The sequence below is a fragment of the Mauremys reevesii genome, linkage group 6 (genome assembly GCF_016161935.1).
Source record: "Mauremys reevesii isolate NIE-2019 linkage group 6, ASM1616193v1, whole genome shotgun sequence".
Classification (NCBI taxonomy): Eukaryota; Metazoa; Chordata; order Testudines; family Geoemydidae; genus Mauremys; species Mauremys reevesii.
The window spans coordinates 101,207,627-101,222,576 of NC_052628.1; the positions used below are offsets into that span (position 1 = coordinate 101,207,627).

The 14,950-nt window shown below is 38.3% G+C and overlaps 1 protein-coding gene across 6 annotated transcripts in view; it reads right to left on the reverse strand.

The window, feature by feature from the left end:
• Window positions 1-10,215: 10,215 nt before the first annotated feature.
• CCDC171 (coiled-coil domain containing 171) overlaps window positions 10,216-14,950 on the reverse strand; it is a 202,746-nt gene continuing 198,011 nt past the window's right edge. For all 6 annotated transcript variants that reach the window (XM_039544117.1, XM_039544120.1, XM_039544116.1 and 3 more), the window contains one exon: window positions 10,216-10,515. In XM_039544117.1, coding sequence (XP_039400051.1) covers window positions 10,293-10,515 — 223 coding nt within the window. In that variant the 3' untranslated portion in view covers window positions 10,216-10,292. The remainder of the gene's footprint in view (window positions 10,516-14,950) is intronic.

The following is a 14,950-nucleotide window of genomic DNA, read 5'->3' on the forward strand; positions in this document are numbered from 1 at the left end:
GGACTAAGGCAGGGGCAGGGGAAGAGAAAAAGCCTTTTAAAAGCAGGCTTGTGTCTGAAGTTTTGCATCCAGAAACTGAGGGACAGCTATTGGTGGTGGCTGTCTGTGAAACGCTGGGTCCCTCCTATGGCTAGGGGTAAGTTGGGAAACCGATCAAAGGCAATAGGTGACTTGTATTAGATAACGGATTTTATCCAATATAGAAGTGTAATGCCTGAGGTTGCGTCTTTATGTTTATTTTTTGCGTAACTTGTATCTGTTTGCTTTCCCTGACAACCTCATCTTGGAATCTGTGGTTTTTCTATTTACTAAGCCTTTGGTTTATTTTAAACCCAAGCAGGTCTCTGTTGTGCAAACTACGTGGCGTGTAGGAACCAAAGGGAGCTGATGGTTTCCTGCCTTTGGGGTGCCGAACCAGAGGGACAATGGCTGGGTGTCTGATAGTTAAGAACTCAGAAGGATGGATTTGGGAATACTCTGGACTGGAAGGGCTGCTGATGTCATCCTGCAAGGAGTAACTAGTCCGGGGGAAGCCAGGGTGATAATCTTGTGGACAGGCTACTGGGGTCTGGGATCTGAACCAAAACTGCACAACGTTACAGGGCTGGTGGTGACAAAACCCTTTACTGGTCTGGGTGATCTCCAAGCATCACACTTGGTAATGAATTTTTACTTAAGATCAAAAGCTTCCAGTTTTCTACTTAATTGATAGCAAACAGATCTAAAATCAGATCAGTCAGGGCATTCTCCCTTAGGTTTTAAGAAATTTGTTTAGAATCCTAGCAGATCTAACATCCCATTACTAGTAATAATGTTTATCAATTTCCCTACCTTTTCCAGTGCTCTGATCAGCCAATCATTAAGATGCAGAAGTGCAAGCCCAAATGACATAAATACTCCAGAAATACTTGATGAAGACATTTGATGTAGTCACCATTGTGCACAGGAATGTTTCACACTAGAGACAATTTGCATTTTCAACGAAACCAGAATGCATTCACTGACTGCAGAGCATTCAAGAATAATAACAACAACAACGATGATATTAATCTTTGCAGACATATACCACTTTTCATCTGATGATCTCAAAAAGTGCTTTGGAAAACTGGATAAATTATTCCCATTTGATTAGGTTTTTTGCATTTAGTAGTTTGCAGGAGAACGGACTAGAGAATATCATTCTTGGGGTTTTTTTTTCGGTAGGAATACATTATTTATAGGGCTGTCGATTAATCACAGTTAACTCACATGATTAACTCAAAAATTAATCATGATTAATCCTATTTTAATTTTAATCCTATTTCAATCGCACTATTAAACAATAGAATACCAATTGAAATGTATTAAACATTTTGGATGTTTTTCTGCATTTTCATATATATTGTATTCTGTCTTGTAATTGAAATCAGTGTCTATTATTTTTTGTTACAAATATTTGCACTGTAAAAATGATAAAATAAATAGTATTTTTCAGTTCACCTCATACAGGTACTGTAGTGCAATCTTTTTTTGTGACAGTGCAACTTACAAATGTAGATTTTTTCGTTACATAACTGCATTAAAAAACAAAAACATGTAAAACTTAGAGCCTACAAGTCCACTCAGTCCTACTTCTTGTTCAGCCAATTGCTAAGACAAACAAGTTTGTTTACATTTACAGGAGATCATGCTGCCCATTTCTTATTTACAATGTCACCAGAAAGTGAGAACGAGGGTTTGCAGCCAGCCTTGCAAGGTATTCTGCCAGTGGTAGAAATGGGAGTGGAACCCAGTTCTCTCAGCTCAGAATTCAGCACCTTATCTACTGGACAACACTATTCTCAGTTGGCCCAAATCTCAGCAGCAATGATGTCTTTTCTTCTCCAAAAGAAAGGCATTAGTCTGCAGAACTCATTTCATATCTACAGTTTAAAAGGAGCTAACCCAATTTAAAACATATTCACAGTACCTCAGCCATCCAGAGCAAACATTTAGAATAGCTTGTATGTGCCTTGTAGAAAGACTTCCATACAGTCATAGAATTTACATATAAGTATCATAACATGTCATTCCACACGGTCACATTGGTATGTGAAATGACAGCACTTTGCACTTTTACAATAACTTTAATTGAAGCATCTCAATGGCCTTTAGAAGAGTGAGGATTATTTATCCTCCGTTTACTGAGGCAGAGAGGTTAAGACCAAAGTTTCAAACTTTGCTACCTAAATCCACAGGCAGATGGATTTTCAGAGCTGCTGAGCACCTTCAACTCCCATTGCTCCAGTGGAAGTTCTGGGAGGCCAACATTTCTGAAAAATCAGGCCACTTATTAGTTAACTAACTTAAGACACCCACATTTGAAAATTTCAGCCTAAGGGACTTGCCTGAGGTCTCCCGGTGCAATAGTAACTGAACCAGGAAAAGACCCCAAGTTTCCCCAGTTCTAATTGCTAGACCATTCTTGGACTCCCTCATTAGCTCTGGATGTTCACAGAGAGCTCATCTGTGAGACACTTTATGTGCAGTCAGCCCCCTGCATAGGCCTGCTTGCATCACCAGTCTATATTTAATGCGGTGAGCAGCCTCAATGAGGTCACTCATTCCCTCCTGTTCAGGTGGGCAGGAAGTGGATGGAGCCTTGTTTCCCCCATCACATACACACCCAATATGCCGACCAGCAAAGCTGAGGTGGCATGGAGGGGAAGCATGCTGTGCCAAGTACAGAGCTGGCATAGATTACATCCACCCTGGAGCAAACGTGGGCCAAGAGACCAGATCAGAGATCTTGTCCCTGATCTGACCCTGTGCTCCTCAGGGCAACACAACTATGCACTTACTCTTGGTCAGGATTTGTGGCAAAGCCACAACTGAGCAACCAGTCAACACGCGTCAGGTGATTGCGAAGCCTCTGCCAATCCAGTATAACATTTTCAAAAGCACCAAAGTGACTTAGGAGCCTGTCCCATTTTTAAAAAGTGACCTAGGCACTAAGGAACCTCTCACATTGAAAGTCAAGGTGACTTAGGCCTGCAAGTGCCTAAATCATTTAAAAAATGAGACTCAGGCTCCTAAGGTTTTGAAAATTATACACAAAATTCCTAATGATTTTTCAGTAAGTGTCCAAATTGTGGAGTTCTCAGTACCTTTCGTAGCCATAGCAGCTTCCATTGCCATGCCATGTGAGGGTGTTATGGTAGATGAAAATAAGTTATGCATTGGAAGATGACAGCAAAAAGAAGACAAATTATTCTGTGTCTCCATTAAAAAAGCAAGATGAAAGACCACAGGCATGACCTAAGGCAAATTTACAAAAGCTACAAGAAGGCGCTCCTATATCCAGCCTGAATTCCAAGTTTGCTTTTCACTTTTCAAAGTTTATTTATTAATGTATCAACCACACTCCTCACTAAGTCTCTGGGTTAATGTACATATATAAAAAACCACCGATATTATCCTGTGAACTCCATCACCAGCTCAAAAGGCAGACTGAAAACACAGAGTCAAGAGCTATGTAGAAAGCACAGCCTACTCTATAGCTTCTCACAAAATATAGTGAAACTAGTTATCACTTAGACTGTATCAGATTCTTCTTCAAGCAGCGTAAGACCATTTGCTTTCCTGCAGTATTGTTCTATAGAAGCACAATGTGTCAGTGGATGCTTCACCGAAGAGGACTCTCTGTCAACAATCATTGTTTCATTGGCATTAATGTGCAGTAAAAGACAATGAAGCATGACTCAATTAAATCACCAAATACTGCATTCAAATAACATTAACCCCTGACATTTTAAAACAACTACAGGATTTTAGCTGCATGACACTCATTGAAGTCAGTTTTAAAAATGTATACCTCTAAGCATTTGACTTAAGCCCACATCAGCACATCAGTTCAGAGTGAAGACTAAAAGCAAGATTCACTTAGTGTTGCTCACATGTTGCAACACATACAAATATAATAATGTTTATGAGGTCAATCTACCATTATGGACCTCCACATGCCAGTAAGAGGTAAGAAGAACAGAGTTTCAAACTTAACTCTGAATTTCTTTGCTTTGGAGTTTTCGGATTTGTAACTATTACAAGAATGTAAGATTGGTGATTATAGCTGGATCTTTGTTAAAAAAAAATGTGCCATTGGCATATTATGAAATCAGGTAGTGCATTGGCCCTCAATTTGTGCCAACAGAATCCTACAATGTTATAGAACTTTGTGCATTAATCATAATGGGCTGAGTCCTGCCAAGTGCTGAGCACTGCACCTTCAATCCAGGAAAGCATTTGCTTAACTTTAAGCATGTGACTAGCCAGCATGAGCACTTGGCGGGATTCAGATGAATATGCATCCCCACAATTGTTTCTTTGATCCAAAGGCATGGTTTTTTAAAAGTATGCAATCCATGTGCCTTTTCCTGCAAGTCTTCATTTGCATCAACATACACTACTCATGTGGGTAAGGTGTGGCAGGGTGGACTAGGTCCAGAGGGCCCCTTCATCACCCTGTCCCGTGGCCCTTCATCACCCTGTCCCAGAAAAGAGCAGCGAGAAGTCCTCCAGGCAGCCTAGCATGACTGCAGAGGAGGGGAGTTCAGTGGCAGTGTGGAGATTGAGGATGGACTGATGGAGCAGCAATACTGTAGGCAGCTCATTGTGGACAGGACTGAAGCCCAGGGAAGGCTGCTGAAGACTGGGTGCCTGGTGGGTGGGAAGGACAGCAGGACCAGCGGAAGGTCAGAGAGGGGGAAGGTTAAGCCCAGGGGACTTAGCACTGAACCTGTGCAGGCCAGTGAGGGTACCGAGATGGGCCCTGTTGGTCTGGTTGAAGACTGAGCCCAGGGAGGCCTGCTGAAACACCACTAGTTGTGGGTACAGAGATAGGCCCTGGCTGGGTGGTTGAAGAAGGCAGTGCCTCTGGAAGAAGCCTAAGAACTATGGCCCCATACCAAGGCCGTGATAAAAAACTCAAGACTGTATACCCTGGAAGGGGGGACAGAGTACGCGGCTTGGCCGGAAGGCTGAGACGCTGAAGATTCACCAAGAGAACTATCAGCTGGGGGTGGAGGGCGGGAGTGCTTGCGAGAGGTGGGTGCCACCCCCAGTATAAGAACTAAAAGCAAAAGCAGGCTTACAACCAACCAACCACTGGGGGCTGCCCATGAGTGGTGGGTGTCACACCGTGAAAAGACTGATTGCAGGTATGTCAGCCAGAGAAAAGGGGGTGCCCATGAGAGGTGGGTGCTGACCCCATTACATAAGGGTTTGCAGGATCAGGCTTCCTCTGGTACTGCTGTAATAATCATGGTATCACCATGGTTTTACCATGTAATGGTAAAAAAAAAATTGAAATGGCTGAATATTGTTTAAAAAATGATATAAAAACACTACATCTGAAGTATGTTATTTCATGATTTATGATTTTTATTGGACTTCAAACAAACCACCCCTGGATCACAGACATAACAGAGCTACACAAATGCTGATGATGTAATACAGAAAATGCCAATTTAACACCTATTCCACGGAATTATAGAAAAGCAAGGGGAAGGGGGAAACATACAAGCAGTGAATAAACAGTGGGAACATGAAAATTGTCTCCTGTATCCAGACTCATCTCTCTTAGAATCATCTTCTTGAGAGATGCCTAATTCTAAAGTAATTTCTACACAGCTTTTTATTTTCTTGTGCCATTTTATGTAATACAGCACTTGAAATAAAAAATGGTAGCCTAATGAACTTCAGAAACGTCACAGTGAGCTACCAATAAAGAACTGGTTTAAAGACTAAAGTAATAAAACTTTTTTTTTTTAAATTGGGATCTTTGACTACAGTAGATAACACTGTATAAAACAGAATATTCCTTGAACCATTTTCCCCATGGTTCTGGATATTGCAAGCAGATCCATGTAGGACCCTGGAATCCATGGCAAAGTGCACTGAGTTCAACAGAACTCCATTCAGTTACAAAGATTCACTTGTGCAGATCCTGTTGCAGGGTTGGGGTATTAAAAGGGTATCAGACAGATTCTTGTAAATAAAACTTCAGTTTTATATGGAAATATCACACAAAGGCTTCAACATTCAGAAGTTCATAAAGTGCAAAAAATCTAGTACACCTGGCTTGTTTACAGCTAAATAACTGACAACTATGAAGCGATTTCATACTTTAAAAGTCAGATAAAATAATTTTCTGTGTACTAAGTTATACCACTAAACATAAAGGTTCATATGGAAAACACTGACAGAATGTAAACTATAGGATAGCAACATGATCAACTGCTGATAAGTGATCAACTGCACAAACTGACCTAATTCATGAAGACGTTGCATATGACAACGTATTTCAATTTACTCAATTTACTTTCACAAAGTTTAGAGTTGAGAGCCCTTGAGACAAGAGAGTGACCTCAAGTTCACTATTTAAGGATCTGACTTGGTGAGGAGCTCCAAGGTCCTTTCCAGCATTGGAGAGAACTCCCATTATTAGTATATATCATCTTGACTTATAGTAAAGCCTGTGCTGAACTGGCAAGTGTAAATTTATAAATAAATAAAGGGGGGGTTGTAAAAACCCAGAAAAAAAAGATGGCATAGAAGCACTTGGGGGTAAATTGCATCTTTCTAGGGCAATACCTGCATACAATTGCATGGACTGTGAAATTCTGAAAGACACTCAGCAAGGCTCATCTCACAGATTGCTTCTTTATGGTCTGGGAGCAAATGGATCCTGGGGCTATCCTGGGTAGGAAAATGTCAACCCATCTGTGCTGCTCCTCCCGATAGGCACATGGCTGCTGCAGAAACTATGCTGCCATTAGCAATATTTCTGATCAGTTTCTTATACCATACCCATCATCATGCTACCTGAGCACATTGCCAGAGAATACACATACATAATGTACATTAACAATTTAAAATGTTCCTTTCCATTGTGAGGGTGTAAATGATTACAATTTCCATAAGGACAATAATAAATTATCCTTATGTAAATTGTAATCAGAGTCCAGTTGCTTTGTGTGAAAATAAGTTCAAAGAAGCAAGCTTAGCATTTGAGACCTGCAACTGGGGAGGTCTGGGGTCATTCTTTGTTCCTGTGGACGTAAGTTCCAAAGTTCCAGAACAGCTGCTGAGAAAGAGCCAGCTCCAGGTAGACAGGTTCCAGTGTTCTCATGGAGCAGAGCTATTGAGGGCAGTTAAGGTCCCAAGAATGAAGCAGTCCTTTTGAACATCTTGGGCCCAGACCTCAGAGGGCTTTGTAAGTAAGAATCAAGATCTCATACTTACTTCTCTGGCTCCCTTTAGAAAACTAGGTTAAGTGGCATATTACAAAGGTGACATACAAAATGTGGCAGCACGCCTCCAGAGCAACATGGACTACCAGTAGCACAAGTAGCCTTTTCCAAGGCTCCTGCTTTTAAGCCAAGGTTTATGGAGTTTTAATTATTTAATCTCTGGGTTGTTTTTTTCCAGCCAGTGTTATGTGAAGTCTAGCATCAGCGAGAAAACAGAAAGACTCCTATGCTACATCCTACTTCAATGATTTGGGAACAAGCATCCTCAACTGGAAGAAATATGAACAGTGATGAGAAGCACTTTAAAATGTTTCCCTGTGCCTACCAGCATAACCTCATTCTTGCTTCAGCCGGCTCCTCCTCACCCAGATGTCAGGATAAATGGGCGGTGTTGGTGTTTGCATATGATGCGAACAATAAACAAGGGAGGGGTGACATCTACATATTGCTAGCATTTGAGACCACACAGGCTCATAATCTCTCCTGGCAGTCTCATGTAAATAGTGAATCAAATAGTAGGAATGAAGCTTTTAGAGGAAAGTTGTGGTGGCAAACAAGCATTTATCCACCACTATCCTGGGCCATTTCTGACCTATATTCGGCCTACAATCAGCTTGAGATAGACCTAGGATATTGGCTATGGACGGACGTGCTTGAGCAATTCCCCCCTCCCCCCGACTCTAAATGCATGGAGTCCCAATACAATGGGCTCCAAAGTGTTCCCAAAGAGGGGAAGAAGGGAATGCCATGGAGGCACCTTCTCTTTTTGAAACCCTCTTAGGTGAGATCTGCCCAAGCAGGATCTTCTCAGCTCCTTTATAATTTTTCACTTGGCCATGAAAGTTTTTTTATAAACCTGAAGAGCAATGCAGCAGCATTTTCCTGTTGATGATCCAGATTATTGATTATTGAGCCATTAATGAGTTCGTGTACCAAAGAGTATGCACAGTATATCTCAGACTGACACCTCTCAAATGGTACTATTTTTGAAAGTAAGCATACACATATAAACCACGTACACAATAGATATAACAAATGCTCAGTGAAATGTATTATGTCACTCTACATGCAAGTATAAAAGACCTTTGACATTACATATGTGAGAAAAATGTATGGCATTTTCAATACTTTTACTAGGAATAGTCATTGTTAGGAAGGAGGGAAGCTGTCTTAGGATGTAAATAGAAAAGTCTGTCTTAAGCGATCTAAACCAAACACATCATAAAGAAAAGAGTATTTTTACTTTTTGTATCAGTACTTTTGAAAATAAAAATAGCTCAAATATTATGTTTGTGTGGATCTACACCAAAATGCCTGCAGATGCACGTATAAATAAGGGACCTGAAAATCAAAAATACTTGAAAACTTGCTAGTAGGTTTCAAGGTTCTATAACCTAATATTGATAGTAGAGTCCTTGGTAGAAGGGAAAATGGGAATTTGCATGATTTTTCTTATAATGTATGTATTATGTATGCAAATATCTTCCAGGCAAAATAAACAACATTTCAGTAGACAGAATTCTTAGAATCAAATGTTACTTTTAACATAGTACAAGAAAGACAAATTCCATAATGTTATTTTTATAATGTATCACTGGTCCACAATAAGAAACAATCTAATATATAGATTTTGCATTCAATCTTTGTCAAAAACTACATAGCACATCAAACGTTAATAGCACTAGGGAGTTCAGTGATTAATACAAAAACAAATGGTATATTATAAATTTTCTTTTGTTCTTCACTCACAATGATGCAAGATGCTAGGATGTAACCTTTAAGGGTTAAAGAGTTTAATCAATGTCAATGTCTGATCTTCTGAAGGCGATAAAGAACAGTCTGTCTAGCGATACCCAACAGAACATCACTTTGTCAAGCCACAAAGCACCCAAAAGCTTGTCAAGTAAGTTACCAGAAACCTCTTTGTGGTTAGAACTCAGCTCCTTCCTGCTTGACCTATTATTTGATATTTGACCACTTGGTTGCAAGACACTTGCTCTTTCCAGCTGAAATGTCACTGGGGCATCTTGTCAGCTCCCCGACATCTCGGCCTGACATACAATTTTACTTTTGTGTGCTACAAGGCAGAAAATGCAGGGCAATGGCTTTGCTTTAAATTCTGTCAGCATCAAAGATGGGCGTCACTCTTGGGTCCTACCAACAACAACAAAAAAGGAGTCTATTTTGAAGGTCAAAACTGCCATTACTTTAAAGTATTTCAGCTTAAACTAAATATATTTCCTGTAACACTGGTATGGGAAGTGTCCTTATAAAGTACATAAACATGTCATCAGAAATCCTCCCTGCACAATTGTTCTACTTTCTCATCAAATGCAGACTTGATAAAAGGATGAGTTTTCAACGCCTGCAGGGACCAGATTCAGCAGTTAACTTAACTTGTTCAAATGGGCAAGTGGTATCATGTAGGAGCAACCTGACCTTCTCACATTGACCAGGAGTGACATTATTGTGCAGGAGGAGAAGCAGTCACATCATTTCTGTTTTGCACAACCTGCTTAAAGTTTGCAACTAAATGCTTGTCTTCAGTTGAGCTGACAAGAGAGAAGAGGGGGCTCAGTGAACCATGGCAGGGCTGCCATGAAATGACAGGAATCATTGGCATACATTTCAAATAGCTCTCTCAATCCTATTAAAGTATTGCAGTCCTGATTTAAAATAGACAAGTATGAAACAACTTTGATAGATAGAGACTAAAATGGCTTATTGATTTTTTTTAAGTCTGAAGAAAATTACCCAAAATGTGTCACTCTTTAACATTTAAAAATATATTACATAAAAATGAGCAACTGTGATAAATAAAACTAAAAACTGGACTGTTTCACTACACTGGGAGTGAGAAGTATAGAAACATGGACGTATGAACAGACACTCACCGTTTTCAAACAAATGTAAAAATTAGTGCCAAAAAATACACGTTAGAGCACAATTCAAAGGTAAGATAGCCCAATAAAATATCATTTTAATTGCATCATTTAAAATGTATACAGTTTTTTCCTCATAAAATTAATACAAAGTCTTAAAAGCCGTTTTGTATTGTTCTTTTGGTGCTGGCTGAGATGTTGAGGGCAGAGGAATAGGATGAAGACTGAGAATGGGGTCTATTGTGTATAAAACTGTAAGATGTATCTGCCTCAGCTTGCAATGGCAAAAAATCTGGGATACAGCTCTGGTCGGGCTGAAGTGCTGATCTTGAAGCCACGGGGACGTTTGAACTGTCTTGTGATTCCTGGAATAAAGTTTAAAAAAACAAAAACCACACACACTTATTGTGGATCAATCAATAAAATCAATAAATACAGTAGAAATAATTTCAATTTGTCCTTCACGCATTTATGTTCAAGTTCTTTTTTGTTTTATTAATTTATTAAAAATGCATATTAGTTTGCCAGGCACTTCAACCCTAGGTAATCAGCAGCAAAGAGCTTCATATGAAGCACTTTGCACTAGTACTGATCGTTAGGAAACATCAGCTTCCACAGTCTAAAGAATTTTGCATGTGTACAATACATATTTACCATTTGTAATGCTGGAAATCTTACATTAGAAATGACATTAAGAGGTATTTTTTTCTTGATAAATAGCTTAACTTACTCTCTCCCTGTCACTGTATTGGGAAGAATCCTCATTTTTGTCCATTTGTGCTTTTTCATTTTTAACTGTTTTATTGTAACTTAATCAAACTTTTCTTATTATTCTTTTAACATTTGTTGGATCATAGAATCATCATAAAACACACTCTCAAAGTGCCATACTTGGAAATGTGATCCATGTTTGAACAAATCTAGGCATTTAGTCAATTAGTTACAATTGTAAGTACCAGTTAATATTTAGCCTTGAGAAAATCCCAGGGTCACATAATTGTGCATCATATCTTGACAGTTTATGGAATATGGATAAAAGGTAACTTTACCATTAGAGCTCATTCATATCTATATAAACTGTAGTGTACAACAGTAGAATTCCAAATATTCCCTTAAAGCAATTTTCGTTGTTTTCCCTCTTCCCATTTCTGCACATCAAAGATTCCATGTATGGTATGCTTAAAGCATGCTGAAATTAGCCATTGCATGGTCCACAGCATTATAGACAGTGGTTAAAATAGCCCATTAAAGGACAAAAGTGCAATATGCTACTGAGTTTTCTTAACTTTTTTCTTTTAGAAAAAGGTGTTTGTGTTCTCCTAAATATCCATGATTAGCATTTTGAAAAAATGCCAGAGTTCTAATGGTTACTGTTACTATACTTCCATGATCCATAAGCTTTCAAAATCTGATGCACAAAGTTTTTTGGTCCTGAGATTTATTTTTATATATATTTATATATACAAGAGTGAGAGAGAGAGAGAGAGAGATCCCTTCCCCCCTCCTACTCCCCCGTTACTACTGTTGAAGAAAAATCAATGGTTGCATCTAACACCTAGTTCAGCAATTTTCTTTGATGTTGATTCTTTTGATTTCCAGATACTCTACAAGCTATCTTATGGCTGACTGAAATCAGCAAGGTTTATGCTGGACCTTCAAGGAGAACCAACATGGCAGGAGATTCAAATCTCCTTCCAATGCAAAATCTCCTTCCAATGCAAGATATTTAATTCCAGGTTTTGTAGGACTGAGGCCATAATAAGACTTTATTGTATTTGTAACTAACAATCTGATGCCTTTATGGAGGTATAATTTCAATCTATTGTACCAATTAGCAGTTTTACATTTTAAGTTTTTTTAATTAGCTTAACACACAAATCAAAATAGAAAATAAAATTTATATGAAATCCAAAAGCAGAATTCTTCATGCTCTTTGTAGAGATTCTGTTATTTGTTTTGATACAGAGCTTTTGCCAGTACAAAGAATAAGAATAAACTGTGTAATTCTGAAAAGACTGTTTTCTGTGTTTAAATAAATGAAATCACTAAAAAATAAACTGTAATCAAGTTGCCCAATGGGTGACAAATATTGAAGAAGGGCCTGTTTAACATATCAGTTTGCACTGTTTTCCATGTCTCAATTAATGGAACTATCATATTGATTAAAAATCACGTGCTACAGTCACAGTCTCACCGTTGTTTCCCCGCCCCCCGACTTTTTATTTATTTATTTATTTATTTAAGATCTAAATCCCAAGTAAGGAGTTGGGAAATCAGGTTTCCTTTGAGAGATGCACAAAAAATGTATGAAACTTAATGATTGGCAGCAAGTCAATAGACTATGTTACAGTAAAAGCTTCAACGTTGTGGGAGGAAGATCTGTTTTAGTTATCCAGTTCCTATGCTACACTTCATATAAAGCTAGTGCAGAATTATATTCACAGAATGGGGTGGAAATAAAATTGTATAGTAGCTTGACTGATGTAAAAAAATCTTCACTACTATTGAACTGGTTTGGATCTATATTATTATATAAATTTACAACAAATAAGAAACTAGTATTTCACAGAACTGTAAAAAAATTAAACTGACATAAATTAAAACCATTATGAAATACCACTGTGTACAAATGCACGAAATTTAAAGCTAGTTATTTCCCCAATAAACCTCTTTTGAAACCATTGCAGTCTATATGTATTTAGGCACTTTTTAAAATTGTGTGTTATTAAGATGACAAACTGAAATGGCTGGGCAGGAGCTATGATGATAATCTATCATGTAAATATATGTGTAGGTAATTTTTAGAAAGGGAATTACTTACCTGAAATCAGGGGTCTGTTCAGGTAAATCTTTAGCATAGCACTTTTATTTACTCAATCAATTGTAAATGATTCCATGTAAAATGTCAGACACGATCAGGTAAATATATATTTAGGACACAATGTGCCTAAGAAAAATATTAATTCAAAATGCTTTTGAAACATAGTAATTAGGAACGTCCCTGGGCCATTTTTCAAAGTTTGAAAGCCCAACTTTTTAAAATATGTTCTTCTAAACAAGAAAATATTAAATTAGTCCATATTATAAAATAACTGCATTGTAAACTATACTTAAATCAAAGCCATATTTTAGTCATACACAAGGAAAAAGGCTTCTAAAACAATGACATTAAATTGATTATCTTTCATAACTCCTCTGTGATTAGGCTTTGATCCTATTTTAGAGATTGCCCCATGAAAAATTAGTTTATTTTCCCAATGTTTAAAATATTTTTTTTACAAAATTGATATTACTACATATGACATTGTGTGGGAACATGATAATACTGTCATGTGTGACATTCTTATGTATGAAATGATTTAGTAATGTCAGCATATGCAATGGCATCACACTGAGATCAGGTTTTAATACTTAAATATTTGTGGAATAATACACACATAGTTGGGATTGGTGGAGTATGTGTATGTGTTGGTTGTACAGATGGATAACTAACGAATACCTACTATTATAGTGAAGCATGTTGTACAGTATATTGTTTATCTTCAATTGTAACAGTAAAATCTATAACTACAGTGAGCTCACAAATCAGTCAGGATGGTTTCAACCTTTGAAGTCTATGCAAGGATAATTTTACTGTACCACAATCCCCATCCTTACACATTGCTTTTATACCACCCTGTACTTTTTCATTTCTTTCCATTCTTCCGCAATGTGTTACACCAATACTTCCTTCTAATATTTGATTTTGTATCATTAATTTTCAGTGTCCAAAACTGCTGTAGAAATTTCCTCTTTGAAAAGGCAATAATTACAATCCAGTAATGAGATGAAATAAAAATAGGAACACTAAAACACCATTAAAAATCCCATTTGCCCGATTCTCCATGATTTAGGACTGTTGAATCATAAGTAACAGGCCTGATTTTCAAAGGTCCTGAGCACCCACAGCTGTGACTGAGTTTGATGGGAGATGTGACTACCCAGCACCTCTGAAAATAAGGCACGTTTTTATTTCATGTTAATAAATTTTCAACAGCTCAGCATGCACAACCACCAGCGCAAGTAATTATAAAGTCCGAGGCAAGTGCATAATACATCATTATATCATCGACCACTCAGAAGATAAGTCCTCAAAATATTTATCTTTAACACTGGAATAACAGCAAATGACACCAAGGCATGCAGAAAGAAAGAAGATTAGAGTTAGAGTTAGGGGTGAGATGGGTGGGGGGCGGGGAGGAAGACTGATACCAAAGTTATAAGTACATAAAACAATATAAGAATTAGTTAAGGTCTGGTGTCCTGTCTGTGCTAGGTGAGTGATGGAGATGTAACTGATATGCCCAACATTAAATCACAAGGTAGATTTTATGGAACTTGCTCAGTCATAGAGTCACATCTGCCTGGAAAAAGAGATTAAGGTGCAAATTATGGGATGCCTGGTATACAAAGGTGTCTGCCAGGAACAGTCAAAGGTAGTGGGGTAGCACAGGGCAGAAACTTCTTGCGCTGATTCCAGATTCTCCAAATATCTGTGGAGAGGCTGCAACCACCAGGAAGAAAAGCAGGGTGTTACAGGGCAGGGTCTAGGAGTCATAGGATGTAGTCTACATATTTGTGCACAGTTTATGCCTGACTTGGCAATGGTAACTAGATTTATTCCACCCCCATGCAGAGACATAATCTAGAGTGGGGGACAGGCCATTACTGGATAGACTATGGTGGGGGGGATGACACGCAACAGCACTACTTTAGCAGCACACAGTCTGGCTTTATCTACACTGGACATTTTCTCTTCAA